Source organism: Podarcis muralis, chromosome 2 (genome assembly GCF_964188315.1).
Source record: "Podarcis muralis chromosome 2, rPodMur119.hap1.1, whole genome shotgun sequence".
NCBI classification, from domain to species: Eukaryota; Metazoa; Chordata; class Lepidosauria; order Squamata; family Lacertidae; genus Podarcis; species Podarcis muralis.
In genome coordinates, this window is record NC_135656.1 from 105686892 (window position 1) to 105699296 (window position 12405).

Below are 12405 nucleotides of genomic sequence, written 5' to 3' on the forward strand. Positions count from 1 at the left end.
AAACTTATTCCACCATCCCCAAATGTATTGATACATTGCCCAGCCTTAAAGTATGTGTGTGTGCTCTATGCAAAAATCACCATTTGGGAAAAACTGTGAAGCCAGCTAGTGCCTCTAGATAGCTCCATCCTGATTTCAGACAGGGTGATATATTGGTATATTGCTGGTGATCTATCACGATTTTGAAAACCAGGTAACATCCAGCCCTCCTCTCAACCCTTGTTATTCTTTGAAAAGAATTTGTCTAAGTTTGCTTAAGTAAGTGGCTTAAAAGTGTGAGTTAGATTAAGAAAAGAGGAGAAATGATTCCCTACAACAGGTAACTTATCAGTTTTCGTGAAAGGTGTCAACTTTGAGAGAAAGCAGTATTATTCGTGATGGTTAAAAAGTAAAGGGACCCCTGACCGTTAGGTTCAGTCATGGACGACTCTGGGGTTGCGGCGCTCATCTCGCTTTAATGGCCGAGGGAGCCGGCATACATCTTCCGGGTCATGTGGCCAGCATGACTTAGCCACTTCTGGCGAACCAGAGCAGCGCACGGAAATGCCGTTTACCTTCCCGCCGGAGCGGTACCTATTTACCTACTTGTACTTTGGTGTGCTTTCGAACTGTCCTAGGCTCTGTGGTTTAACCCACAGCGTCACCCACGTCCCTCTAAGGCACCTTACACATGATTAAATTCAAAGGCAATTTGGCATTTCTTCATGACTAGCAAAACCATCATTTTCAAGACACAAGCCTAGTAAATCTGGAACTAATACCTGGTGATCTGATAAAATCGAGAGTCTTTACTTGGACTTTGTTATTTTAACTAATCAGCGGACAAGAAGCCATGACAGGCCCAGCTGCAAGATGTTCCTAATTAGCAATGGGCAGGTGTCCTTGAGCCTCTGGTACAAGCCTCAAGATAAGGAACTGTAAATCCCCAGGCAGCTGGCAGTTAATACATGAGACAAATTCTCAGAAGCTCTGATACTTCCCAGAAACCTCATTTACCTACGAACCTAAGTTGGCCTTCATCTGCCCTCTGCCAAAGAGCCCACAAGGGAACGGTCCAAATTCAAACAGAACCATCCAAATTGATAAGTAACATATCGCAGGATTTTACAAAATCCTGGCAACCTTCAGAGGTGAATTTTTGTATCTCTAGATCAGGGACCCACCCCAGGGTTTTTCATTCGGCCTGTGAGGCTGTTTTGGACAAGCCATAGCCATCCACCCTACATTTGGGTGTAGGTAAGGGTGGGGCTTGGCGCTGTGGGTTAAACCACAGAGCCTGGGACATGCAAAACAGAAGGCTGATGGTTCGAATCCCCACGACGGGGTGAGCTCCGGGTCATGTGGCCAGCATGACTAAGCCACTTCTGGCGAACCAGAGCAGCACACGGAACACCATTTACCTTCCCGCCAGAGCGGTACCTATTTATCTACTTGCACTTTGAGGTGCTTTCAAACTGCTAGGTTGGCAGGAGCAGGGACTGAGCAACGGGAGCTCACCCCGTCGCGGGGATTCAAACCGCCGACCTTCTGATCGGCAAGTCCTAGGCTCTGTGGTTTAACCCACAGTGCCACCCGTGTCCCTTGGAGGCCTAGTAGAGAAATATAAATTCTGCCCTTTTCTAAACCATACCAAGGTTGAGTAACCTAAAAAAAATTATATAACTACTAATAGTTACACATAGTTAACGTAAGTTTCATTGTTCTAAGCTCATCTGATTTTGTTCCTAACAGAATATTCCCTTTGTCAGCTAACCAAACGAGAAAGCTGAAGTATGAATACAGTTAAAGGTCATTAAACTATTCTCTGTTTGCTTGGGGAGGGCTTTAGCTGAATTTTAGGGGGGGCAGGGAAGGATAGAGCAATTCCAAGTCATTTCCCATGTCACAGTCTTGATTATTTTACTCAAGTGTAAAATGCCATTTTGAAAAGTTGTAGCCAGATAATGAAACTTTGGGATATTAGATTTAAATATATATATAGAACAGGTTAACTATGTATGAAAAATGAGTCTGTTGGTTGACTTTTTCATGCAATTACCCTATAATCTATCTGGAAGAGGAGGAGTACAACTTTGACATCTGTGACTGTGGTTCCCCCAAGAACTTCTGCACATTCCAATGTTGTTTTGCCAAAACATGTTTTGCTTTCATTTTTGTTTTGTCCTCCTGGGTGCTTTTCCCATAGCTCTTATCATAGTGCCAAAGTCTCCCTTATCTAAATATGTGCAGGAAGGGCAAAGCAGCTTCTGCGAAAGAGAAGCAGATGTCACTTTCCGTCATTAATCTTGATCCATCAAGGCTGTTCTACTGTGTTTATGAGACATACTGTGTCTGCTTGCCCAGGATAGCTATGTGGGCCTTGCAGGGGCCAGATTAAACGTATTACAGTGGTGCCCCGCAAGACGAATGCCTCGCAAGACGGAAAACCCGCTAGACGAAAGGGTTTTCCGTTTTTGAGCTGCTTCGCAAGATGATTTTCCCTATGGGCTTGCTTCGCAAGACGAAAACGTCTTGCAAGTCTTGTGATTTTTTTCCGCTCCCCCCCCTCTTAAAAGCCGCTAAGCCGCTAATAGCCTTTTAGCCGCTAAGCCGCTAAGCCTTTAATAGCCGCTAAGCCGCTAATAGCGCTAATCCGCTAAGCTGCTAATAGGGTTGCTTCGCAAGACGAAAAAACCGCTAGACGAAGAGACTTGCGGAATGGATTATTTTCGTCTTGCGAGGCACCACTGTATATATATTTCACTGCTGAGGTAGGGTGGCACTCTGCACATGCTCAGACACTCGCTTGTTTACTATGAATTGAACATGAGAGCTAAGTGGAAGCTCCACGCATGGTACCTCTAAACACCAGGCACAAAAGGTAATGTGCGGGATAGATGCCAGACCTCTGAGCCTCTGCTCACAAAAGTCAAGAGGCAGACTACTAGGGCCTGTTGGATAGAAAACGCTGAGCTAGTCCAATACAGCAAGGCAGTTCCTATGTTTACACATTCCAGGCCTGAACCTTGCAGTCAAAACAGTTTGGAAATAAACCCCAAGGAGGAGGGTGTATGCAAACTCGCCATTTTTGGTGCACGTATGGGAAGTGTACGGGAGACGTGTTCACCAGTTACAGTGGTACCTCGGGTTAAGTACTTAATTCGTTCCGGAGGTCTGTACTTAACCTGAAACTGTTCTTAACCTGAAGCACCACTTTAGCTAATGGGGCCTCCTGCTGCTGCCGTGCTGCTGGAGCCCGATTTCTGTTCTCATCCTAAAGCAAAGTTCTTAACCTGAAGCACTATTTCTGGGTTAGCGAAGTCTGTAACCTGAAGCGTATGTAACCCGAGGTACCACTGTACAGTTAAATTTTTCTCCTTTCCAGTCTTCCATTGCCCCACATCTGTCTCTTCGCCTCCATCCAGAATCGGACTGGATCAGAGAGCAAAAACCTGTCAGGGCTAACATTGTGTTTTCTATGGTGGCCTAACCAGATGCCTCTGGGAAATCGACAAGCACAGACATGAAGGCACTATTCTCTCTATCCTTGTAACTCAGGGCAGTCCTAGCCTGTATACAGGGCCGGATTTAGGTTTGATGAGGCCCTAAGCTACTGAAGGTAATGGGGCCCTTTATATGTCCAGCTGTCCTTTGTCAACAAACTGTTGCTGTTTTTTGTGCTGAATATATGCTATATGGTAATTTATGGACCTAATACATGGGTAGGCAAACTAAGGCCCGGGGGCCAGATCCAGCCCAATCGCCTTCTCAATCCGGCCCATGGACAGTCCAGGAATCAGCGTGTTTTTACATGAGTAGAATGTGTGCTTTTATTTAAAATGGATCTCTGGGTTATTTGTGGTACCTGCCTGGTGTTTTTACAAGAGTAGAATGTGTGCTTTTATTTAAAATGCATCTCTGGGTTATTTGTGGGGCATAGGAATTCGTTCATTCCCCCCAAAAAATATAGTCCGGCCCCCCACAAGGTCTGAGGGACAGTGGACCGGCCCCCTGCTGGAAAAGGTTGCTGACCCCTGACTAATAGGTCCATAAAAGGTAAAGGTAAAGGTACCCCTGACTGTTAGGTCCAGTCACGGACGACTCTGGGGTTGTGGCGCTCATCTCACTTTACTGGCCAAGGGAGCTAGGTTACAGCTTCCGGGTCATGTGGCGAACCAGAGCAGTGCACAGAAACGCTGTTTACCTTCCCACCAGAGCGGTACCTATTTATCTACTTGCACTTTGACATGCTTTTGAACTGCTAGGTGGGCAGGAGCAGGGACTGAGCAACAGGAGCTCACCCCGTCATGGGGATTCAAACTGCCGACCTTCTGATCGGCAAGCCCTAGGCTCTGTGGTTTAGACTACAGCGCCACCCGCGTCCCTACACAACACAAAACACTGTTGCTGGATGTAGGTTTTATTTTATTGGTTTTTTATCTTATATTTTGGAAATGTATTTCCAGGTTTTTTTCCCTTCAATTTTTTTGGGGGGGCCAAAATAGAGTGGGGCCCTAAACTATAGCTTGTTTAGCTTATATGTAAATACGGCACTGCTTGTATACTAGGGGCTGCCTGCACTGCTCACTCTGCTAAGCCTAGACTAACCAATCCAATAGCAGTCCAACCCCTCCGAAAATCCAATATTGTGTCCTACATTTCTAAACCGAAGAATTGATGCTTTTGAATTACGGTGCTGGAGGAGACTCTTGAGAGTGCCATGGACTGCAAGAAGATCAAACCTCTCCATTCTGAAGGAAACCAGCCCTGAGTGCTCACTGGAAGGACAGATCCTGAAGCTGAGGCTCCAATACTTTGGCCACCTCATGAGAAGAGAAGACTCCCTGGAAAAGACCCTGATGTTGGGAAAGATGGAGGGCACAAGGAGAAGGGGACGACAGAGGACGAGATGGTTGGACAGTGTTCTTGAAGCTACCAGCATGAGTTTGACCAAGCTGCGGGAGGCAGTGGAAGACAGGAGTGCCTGGCGTGCTCTGGTCCATGGGGTCACGAAGAGTCGGACATGACTAAACGACTAAACAACAACAACATTTCTAAGCAATGAAAAGTTCTGGTGCAGCAATTCAGGGAGATGGGGTACCAGGGCTAGGGGGGCTTGTAAACATATGGTTGATCTGTCTGGACGGAGATTAGGTACTCAACCCACAAACCTCTCTTTTCATTCTTTGCTTGAATTCCCAGAAACCCGGAATTCCCCCTCATTCTCTAAACCGAAAGCACAAGCATTTCCTCCACCCTCTAGATATAATGTAATAGCTTAAGACATCATTTACCTCGAAAGAAACAGACAGAAACAGAGACTCCTGCAGCAATACCCAATTTTCAAAGCTGAACAATCATCACCTGGACGTCCTCACGGAGCCTTGATGCCATAAGGTAAGCAGAGCATCCTGATTTGTTTGAGTCTCTTACAAAAACAGCATTTGTGAAATGAAACAACTGACTTTGCGAATGAGATATCTACTTAATGGTGACTGGCAAATTTTGCAGACTGGCATTCTAGGACAGTTGCCTTGGAGGAAACGTCTCTGTCACAAAATGACAGTACACTTCTCTACTTAATGAGGTCAAGGTGAACAAGTGAAATGTTGAGGGCTAGTAACTTGTGGGCTTATTTGCAAAGCTAGGGTAGGCCCTTCAGTATTTTCAGGATGGTGGCTAAGTTCTGATTTGTAACCAGAAATTCCTAGAGGTCTTTCCTAAAGCAAAGACACATAGAATTGTGCTGTTCCTCTGTAAGGAAAATAAATAATAACCTTTTGTTATCGTTTTATCTGTCTCCCAGATATGATGGGGGAAATTTATTCTGGGGCTCAGCCCTAATACATGTACTATGTGCAAAAGGGTTTCTCGATCATGCCCATTTTGGACTTTCTGAGGATTGAAAAACCCTGAATTTAAAGGGCAAAAGGTCCAGGAGAACAATGGGGTGGGAAATATCTCATCTGAAGGCCCATATATTCATGGGGAGACAGGGTGATGCAAATCTACTCTAGACTGCAAATTCTGCTCTGGTGCAGGCAAGTCCTAAGTTCATAGTGTGGACACAGCCAGCCTCCAAAGCTGCTTTAGGCTGCAATTCTAAACCCACTTGCCTGAGAGTAAGCCGCACCAAATTCAACTAGACTTACAGTTGTACCTGGGTAGTCGAATGGCTTGGCTCCCAAACAAATCAGCTCCCGAACGCCGCAAAGCAGGAAGTGAGTGTTCCAGTTTGCAAACGTTTTTCGGAAGGCGAATGTCTGACGTGGCTTCCGCTTGAGTGCAGGAAGCTCCTGCAGCCAATCGGAAGCTGCGCCTTGGTTTTCGAATGGTTTTGGGAGGCGAACGGACTTCCAGAATGGATTAAGTTTGAGAACCAAGGTACCACTGTATTGAAAACATAATATCACTATTCAATTATATGAAAATGAAATGAAGTGGAATTATGAAAGGTATATAACAGGGGTCAGCAACCCGCGGCTCCGGAGCTGCATGTGGCTCTTTGCCGCGGCTCCGGGGCGGATACTAGCGAGGGGAGGAGGCGCATTGTGCGCCCCGACACTCCCCACTGTGGCGGGCGCTGTACTGGCTGTGACGTCGCATGGGGGCGGTGTGTGCATTAATCACGCTCCGTCCCGACGTCACCTTCCCGCCTGCTGTCAGATCGGAGGGCAGCGGCGCGCATGCAATGGTTTTGCGGCTCCCAGTTTTTTCCCTTCGGAAATGGGTCCAAATGGCTCTTTTTGTCTTAAAGGTTGCAGACCCCTGGTATATAACTTTTGCTTTTAGAAGATATCTGAAGGCAGCCCTGTTTAGGGAAGTTTTTAATATTTGATGCTTTGTTGGAAGCCTCCCAGAGTGGCTGGGGCAACCCAGGCAGATGGGCGGGGTATAAGTAATAAATTATTATCATCATTATTATTATCATTATTAAGAAAATAGTATAGGAATTAATACCAAAAAATACAACTTCCCATTCCCTGCAAAAAGAAGGATTCCCTAAAAAAAAAACCTGAGCACACCTCTTATATCAATCAGCAGTAGGAACAGGAGATGGACCTTTCCATTAATTATACTGTTCATGTGGGCAGTTCCACATAAAACATAGATGAATTGCTGGAATCTCCCTGGCAGGGGAGGAAATGTGCAATTGGGACTCCAGGGAACTTTGACACACCGCCCTGCTGTTTTGCCCAAACTTGTCCTGCTTTCACTTTTGTTTTGGAGCCGTAAGTGCTGTTCCTGTTACTCTTATCATAATGCCAAGGTCTCCACCGAAAGCAGCAATTGCGTGCACGGAAGTTGAAGCAACTTCAATGGAACGTGGCATTGCGTCATCGGTCTTGATCCATCAAGAGTGCTCTATTGCGTGCACATGACATACCAGAACTGCTGGGTGCGATGGCTATCAGGGCTCCAAGTAAAAGCAGTGATTATTTATTTCGCCACTGAGGAAGGGTGGCACTCTGCACATGCTCAGGCACTCACTCGTTTAATATGGCTTGAAGAGGAGAGGTAAGTGGAACAGCCAGGCACAAAGGCAGCACACCTCTAACGTAAGAACATAAAAAGAGCCCGCAGGATCAGGCCAATGGCCCAATTATTCAAGCATCCTGTTTTCACAGTAGCTGAGCAGATGTGTGTGGAAAACCAGTAAGCAGGATTTGAGCACAAGAGCACTTGCCCTTCCTGTGGTTTCCAACCAGGAACCAAATGCAAAAAGTGGGATAGATGTCAGTACTTCCACCTCTCTGATCATGTGACACTCTTCCTTAAATCCCTACATTGGAAAGAAATTCCCACAGGGGGGAGAAAGCTATTGTTGTTCTCTAACATTTGCTGGTAGCTTGAACATCAAAGCCAGAGGTGCCATCCGATTGATGCGTGTTAAGGTCACTCTTTTAAAACAGCAAATACAGTGGTACCTCGGGTTACATACACTTCAGGTTACATGCGCTTCAGGTTACATACGCTTCAGGTTACAGACTCCGCTAACCCAGAAATAGTGCTTCAGGATAAGAACAGAAATCGTGCTGCTGCGGCGCAGCAGCAGCAGGAGGCCCCCATTAGCTAAAGTGGTGCTTCAGGTTAAGAACAGTTTCAGGTTAAGAACAGACCTCCAGGACGAATTAAGTTCTTAACCCAAGGTACCACTGTAAGTACTAACTAGGAGGACAAACTTTCAGCCCCCCGCTTGAATATTCCAACCGGCCAGTCCTTCTCTCCTGCCTGCTTTACAGACTCAAGTGGGTTAGTCATTTGTGTCAGAAAGGAATTGCTTAGTACAGTCGTACCTTGGAATCCGTTCCGGAAGTCTGTTCGACTTCCAAAACGTCCGGAAACCAAGGTGTGGCTTCCAATTGGCTACAGGAAGCTTCTGCAGCCAATCGGAAGCCGCGGAAGCCACACTGGATGTTTGGCTTCCAAAGAATGTTCGCAAACCGGAACACTCACTTCCACGTTTGCGGCGTTCGGGAGCCAAAATGTCCAAGTGCCAAGGCGTTCGGCTTCCAAGGTAAGACTGTACAGTGGTACCTCGGGTTAAGTACTTCATTTGTTCTGGAGGACTGTACTTAACCTGAAACTGTTCTTAACCTGAAGCACCACTCTAGCTAATGGGGCCTCCTGCTGCCGCCGCGCCGCCAGAGCATGATTTCTGTTCTCATCTTGAAGCAAAGTTCTTAACTTGAAGCACTATTTCTGGGTCAGCAGAGTTTGTAACCTGAAGCGTATGTAACCTGAAGCGTATGTAACCTGAGGTACCACTGTAGTTCTTTGAAGGCAGTTCGGAATTTCCAACAGAGGCATTTAGCACCCCTGACAAATTACAATTCCCACCATTCACTAAGATGAGGATGGGGAACCTGTCACCCTCCAGAGGTTATTGGACTGCAAATCCCATCATCCCTTTGCCAAGTTTGCTGGGCCTGATAGGAGTCCAGCAATCTCTGGAGGGCCCCAGGTTCCCCACCACTGCTATAAGGGCAGCTATGGCAGTCACACTGACATAAAAATAAAATATCAGGGATGGGCAATCTGTGGCCATACAGATGGTATTGCCCTCCCATCAGTCTCAGCCAGCATGGCTAAGGGTCAGGGATGGTGGGTGTTGCATTATATGTTTCAATGTACATATTGTCTCATCCCAAGAATAACCATTTTGTAGCCTTTCAAGATGAAAGAAGAACAGGGATCAACTCTGAAACAATCTGATGAGAAATCGGTAGTGATGGACTTGAGGCAGTTTAAGGAACTGGATGCCCATGCATTGAAGGTATGCTATCTCTTATTGTGATATATACAGTGTGGAATTATAGTCCTGTAAGGAATCTGCTTAGGGACGCAGGTGGCGCTGTGGGTTAAACCACAGAGCCTAGGACTTGCCAATCAGAAGGTCGGCGGTTCGAATCCCCGCGACAGGGTGAGCTCCCGTTGCTCGGTCCCTGCTCCTGCCAACCTAGCAGTTCAAAAGCATGTCAAGTGCAAGTAGATAAATAGGTACCGCTCCGGCGGGAAGGTAAACAGCGATTCCGTGCACTGCTCTGGTTCGCCAGAAGCGGCTTAGTCATGCTGGCCACATGACCCGGAAGCTGTACGCCAGCTCCCTTGGCCAATTAAGCGAGATGAGCGCCGCAACCCCAGAGTCGTTCATGACTGGACCTAATGGTCAGGGGTCCCTTTACCTTTACCTAAGGAATCTGCTTAAAGGGACGCGGGTGGTAAAGGGACGCGGGTGGCGCTGTGGGCTAAAGCACAGAGCCTAGGACTTGCCAATCAGAAGGTCGGCGGTTCAAATCCCCGCGACGGGGTGAGCTCCCGTTGCTCGGTCCCTGTTCCTGCCAACCTAGCAGTTCAAAAGCACATCAAAGTGCAAGTAGATAAATAGGTACCACTCTGGCGGGAAGGTAAATGGCATTTCCGTGCGCTGCTCTGGTTCGCCAGAAGCGGCTTAGTCATGCTGGCCACATGACCCGGAAGCTGTACGCCGGCTCCCTCAGCCAATAAAGCGAGATGAGCGCCGCAACCCCAGAGTCCGTCATGACTGGACCTAATGGTCAGGAAGAATGCTGAGGTGTTTTTTTTATGTGGATTTGGAATTTGATAGTACAGTGGTACGTAGGTTCTTGAACGTAATCCGTTCCGGAAGTCCATTCGACTTCCAAAACGTTCAAAAACCAAGGCGTGGCTTCTAATTGGCGCAGGCGCCCTGGAAACAATAGTCAACAGCCACATCGGACATTCGGCTTCTGAAGAAAGTTTGCAAACCAAAGCATTTAACTTCTGGGTTTGCGGCGTTCGGGTTCTGATTTGTTCGTCAACTGAGCCATTCGAGAACCAAGGCTCCACTGTACCTTCAAGTGTGCTCTCCTGATAGGAGGCAATGGGGAACATTGTGAGTCACAAAAGAACATGCTCCTGTCTTGCACACAATAGAGCACCTGTTTTCAGGTGTACACCTATGTACCCAAGAAAAAGCAAAGCTTAAGCATCTTTCAGAATACTTTTTACCCAGGGGCAAGTTTTGGTCAAATTTAAGACATTAATTGATCAATCAGCTAAAACACATACATTTGATTGACCAGCAGTGCGGTTTTACTCACTGAGTAGCCCCACTGAGTTCAGCAAGACTGACCCTCTTGTAAGTGCCTGTAAAAAAGCACCCCCCATTTTCTTTAATCAAGCGTCAGGCTTAGACAGAAAAAAGGAACTGGGTACTCCTTATTCATGTCAACAGCTCCTGAATCTATTTTCCTTTTGTGAAACAGGTGGATTTCAAGGATAGTGTGGAAAACCTGGTGAGTGTCTTGCATGAGAAAGCCCACAGTGACCTGGAGAAAGTGCGAGCCATTTGGATGTGGATTTGCCATCATATTGGTAGGTGGGAGTGCCACCTTTTGAATGTTGGGGTCCCCTTGTCTCCAAACAGCTCCCAGAATTTAAAGATCAGCCTGTATCACAGTCAGGGCCGGATTTAGGTTTGATGAGGCCCTAAGCTACTGAAGGTAATGGGGCCCTTTATATGTCCAGCTGTCCTTTGTCAACAACAAATTGTCGCTGCTTTTTGTGTTGAATATATGCTATATGGCAATTTATAAACCTAATAGGTATCTAAAGCCATTTGCACTTAGCAAAATATGTATTTTATCAAAGTAATTGTTGAACTGAAATACAGTTAAGAAGTATATTAATAGTGAAATGCAATTAAGAAGAAGTATATTAATAGTGAAATAATTATTCAGCTCTAACTTAAAATGATTTTTTATTCATAACAAACTTAATAATGCAAACACATTGGCATTTGGCAATAACAAAAGTTCCTTTAGAAACACAATTTACAAAGACTCATAATCTAGTCTCCAGAAACTTGCTATAACTGGAAATAATAATAGGTGTAAATATATTATACAAACTACTAATGATTATAAACAGCAGAATGTAGGCACCCTATATATAGAAATGAACAAACCGGTGATATTTTAGGGAGCAGGCTAGCAGGCGGGGTCCATGACTTACATCATAGGGGCCTACACAACACAAAACACTGTGGCTGTATGTAGGTTTTATTTTATTTGTTTTTTTTATCTTATAATTTGGAAATATACATCCAATTGTGTTTTTCCTTTAAATTTTTTTGGGCCCCCCAAGAGAGTGGGGTGCTAAGCTATACAGTGGTACCTCAGGTTACAGACGCTTCATGTTACAGACGCTTCAGGTTACAGACTCCGCTAACCCAGAAATAGTACCTCGGGTTAAGAACTTTGCTTCAGGATGAGAACAGAAATCGTCTGCCGCTGGTGGCGCGGCGGCAGCAGCGGGAGCTTAAGAACAGTTTCAGGTTAAGAACAGACCTCCAGAATGAATTAAGTTCTTATCCTGAGGTACCACTGTAGCTTGTTTACCGTATTTTTCGTCCCATAGGAAGCGTATGTAACCTGAAGCGTATGTAACCTGAGGTACCACTGTAGCCTTTTGTGTGAGGTTGTTGCAGCCCCTCATTCACTGAGCATTGCAGACTCAAGGGCGACATTTCACAAGTGTCTTTATTTCTCCAGAATATGATGTGGAAGGCTACCGTAACAGAGATAAGGCGTTTTATAAGCCAGCTGATGTCCTTCAGTCAGGAAAGGCTATTTGTAGTGGATATGCTCGACTCTTTGAAGAAATGTGCAGGTAAATCCTATTGCCCCCAGCCATCATGGGAAGCAGTTGTTACTTGGCAAGGGTGATGGGAGATCTAGAGTAGGCTTCCTCAAACTCAGCCCTCCAGATGTTTTGAGACTACAATTCCCATCATCCCTAACCACTGGTCCTGCTAACTAGGGATCATGGGAGTTGTAGGCCAAAAACATCTGGAGGGTGGAAATTGAGGAAGCCTGATCTAGAGAACCACAGGTCCCTGCTCCCGCTATTTTATATTATGTA

The 12405-nt window shown here is 46.0% G+C and overlaps 1 protein-coding gene across 2 annotated transcripts in view; it reads left to right on the forward strand.

The window, feature by feature from the left end:
- The first annotated feature begins 5269 nt into the window (after nucleotides 1–5269).
- LOC114592123 (kyphoscoliosis peptidase-like) overlaps nucleotides 5270–12405 on the forward strand; it is a 201021-nt gene continuing 193885 nt past the window's right edge. For both annotated transcript variants that reach the window (XR_013391039.1, XM_028720026.2), the window contains exons 1-4: nucleotides 5270–5376; nucleotides 9149–9256; nucleotides 10749–10857; nucleotides 12036–12153. Coding sequence is in view for 1 of the 2 variants with exons in the window: in XM_028720026.2 (XP_028575859.2) it covers nucleotides 9158–9256; nucleotides 10749–10857; nucleotides 12036–12153 (326 nt within the window). In the remaining variant the exon portion in view is untranslated. The remainder of the gene's footprint in view (nucleotides 5377–9148; nucleotides 9257–10748; nucleotides 10858–12035; nucleotides 12154–12405) is intronic.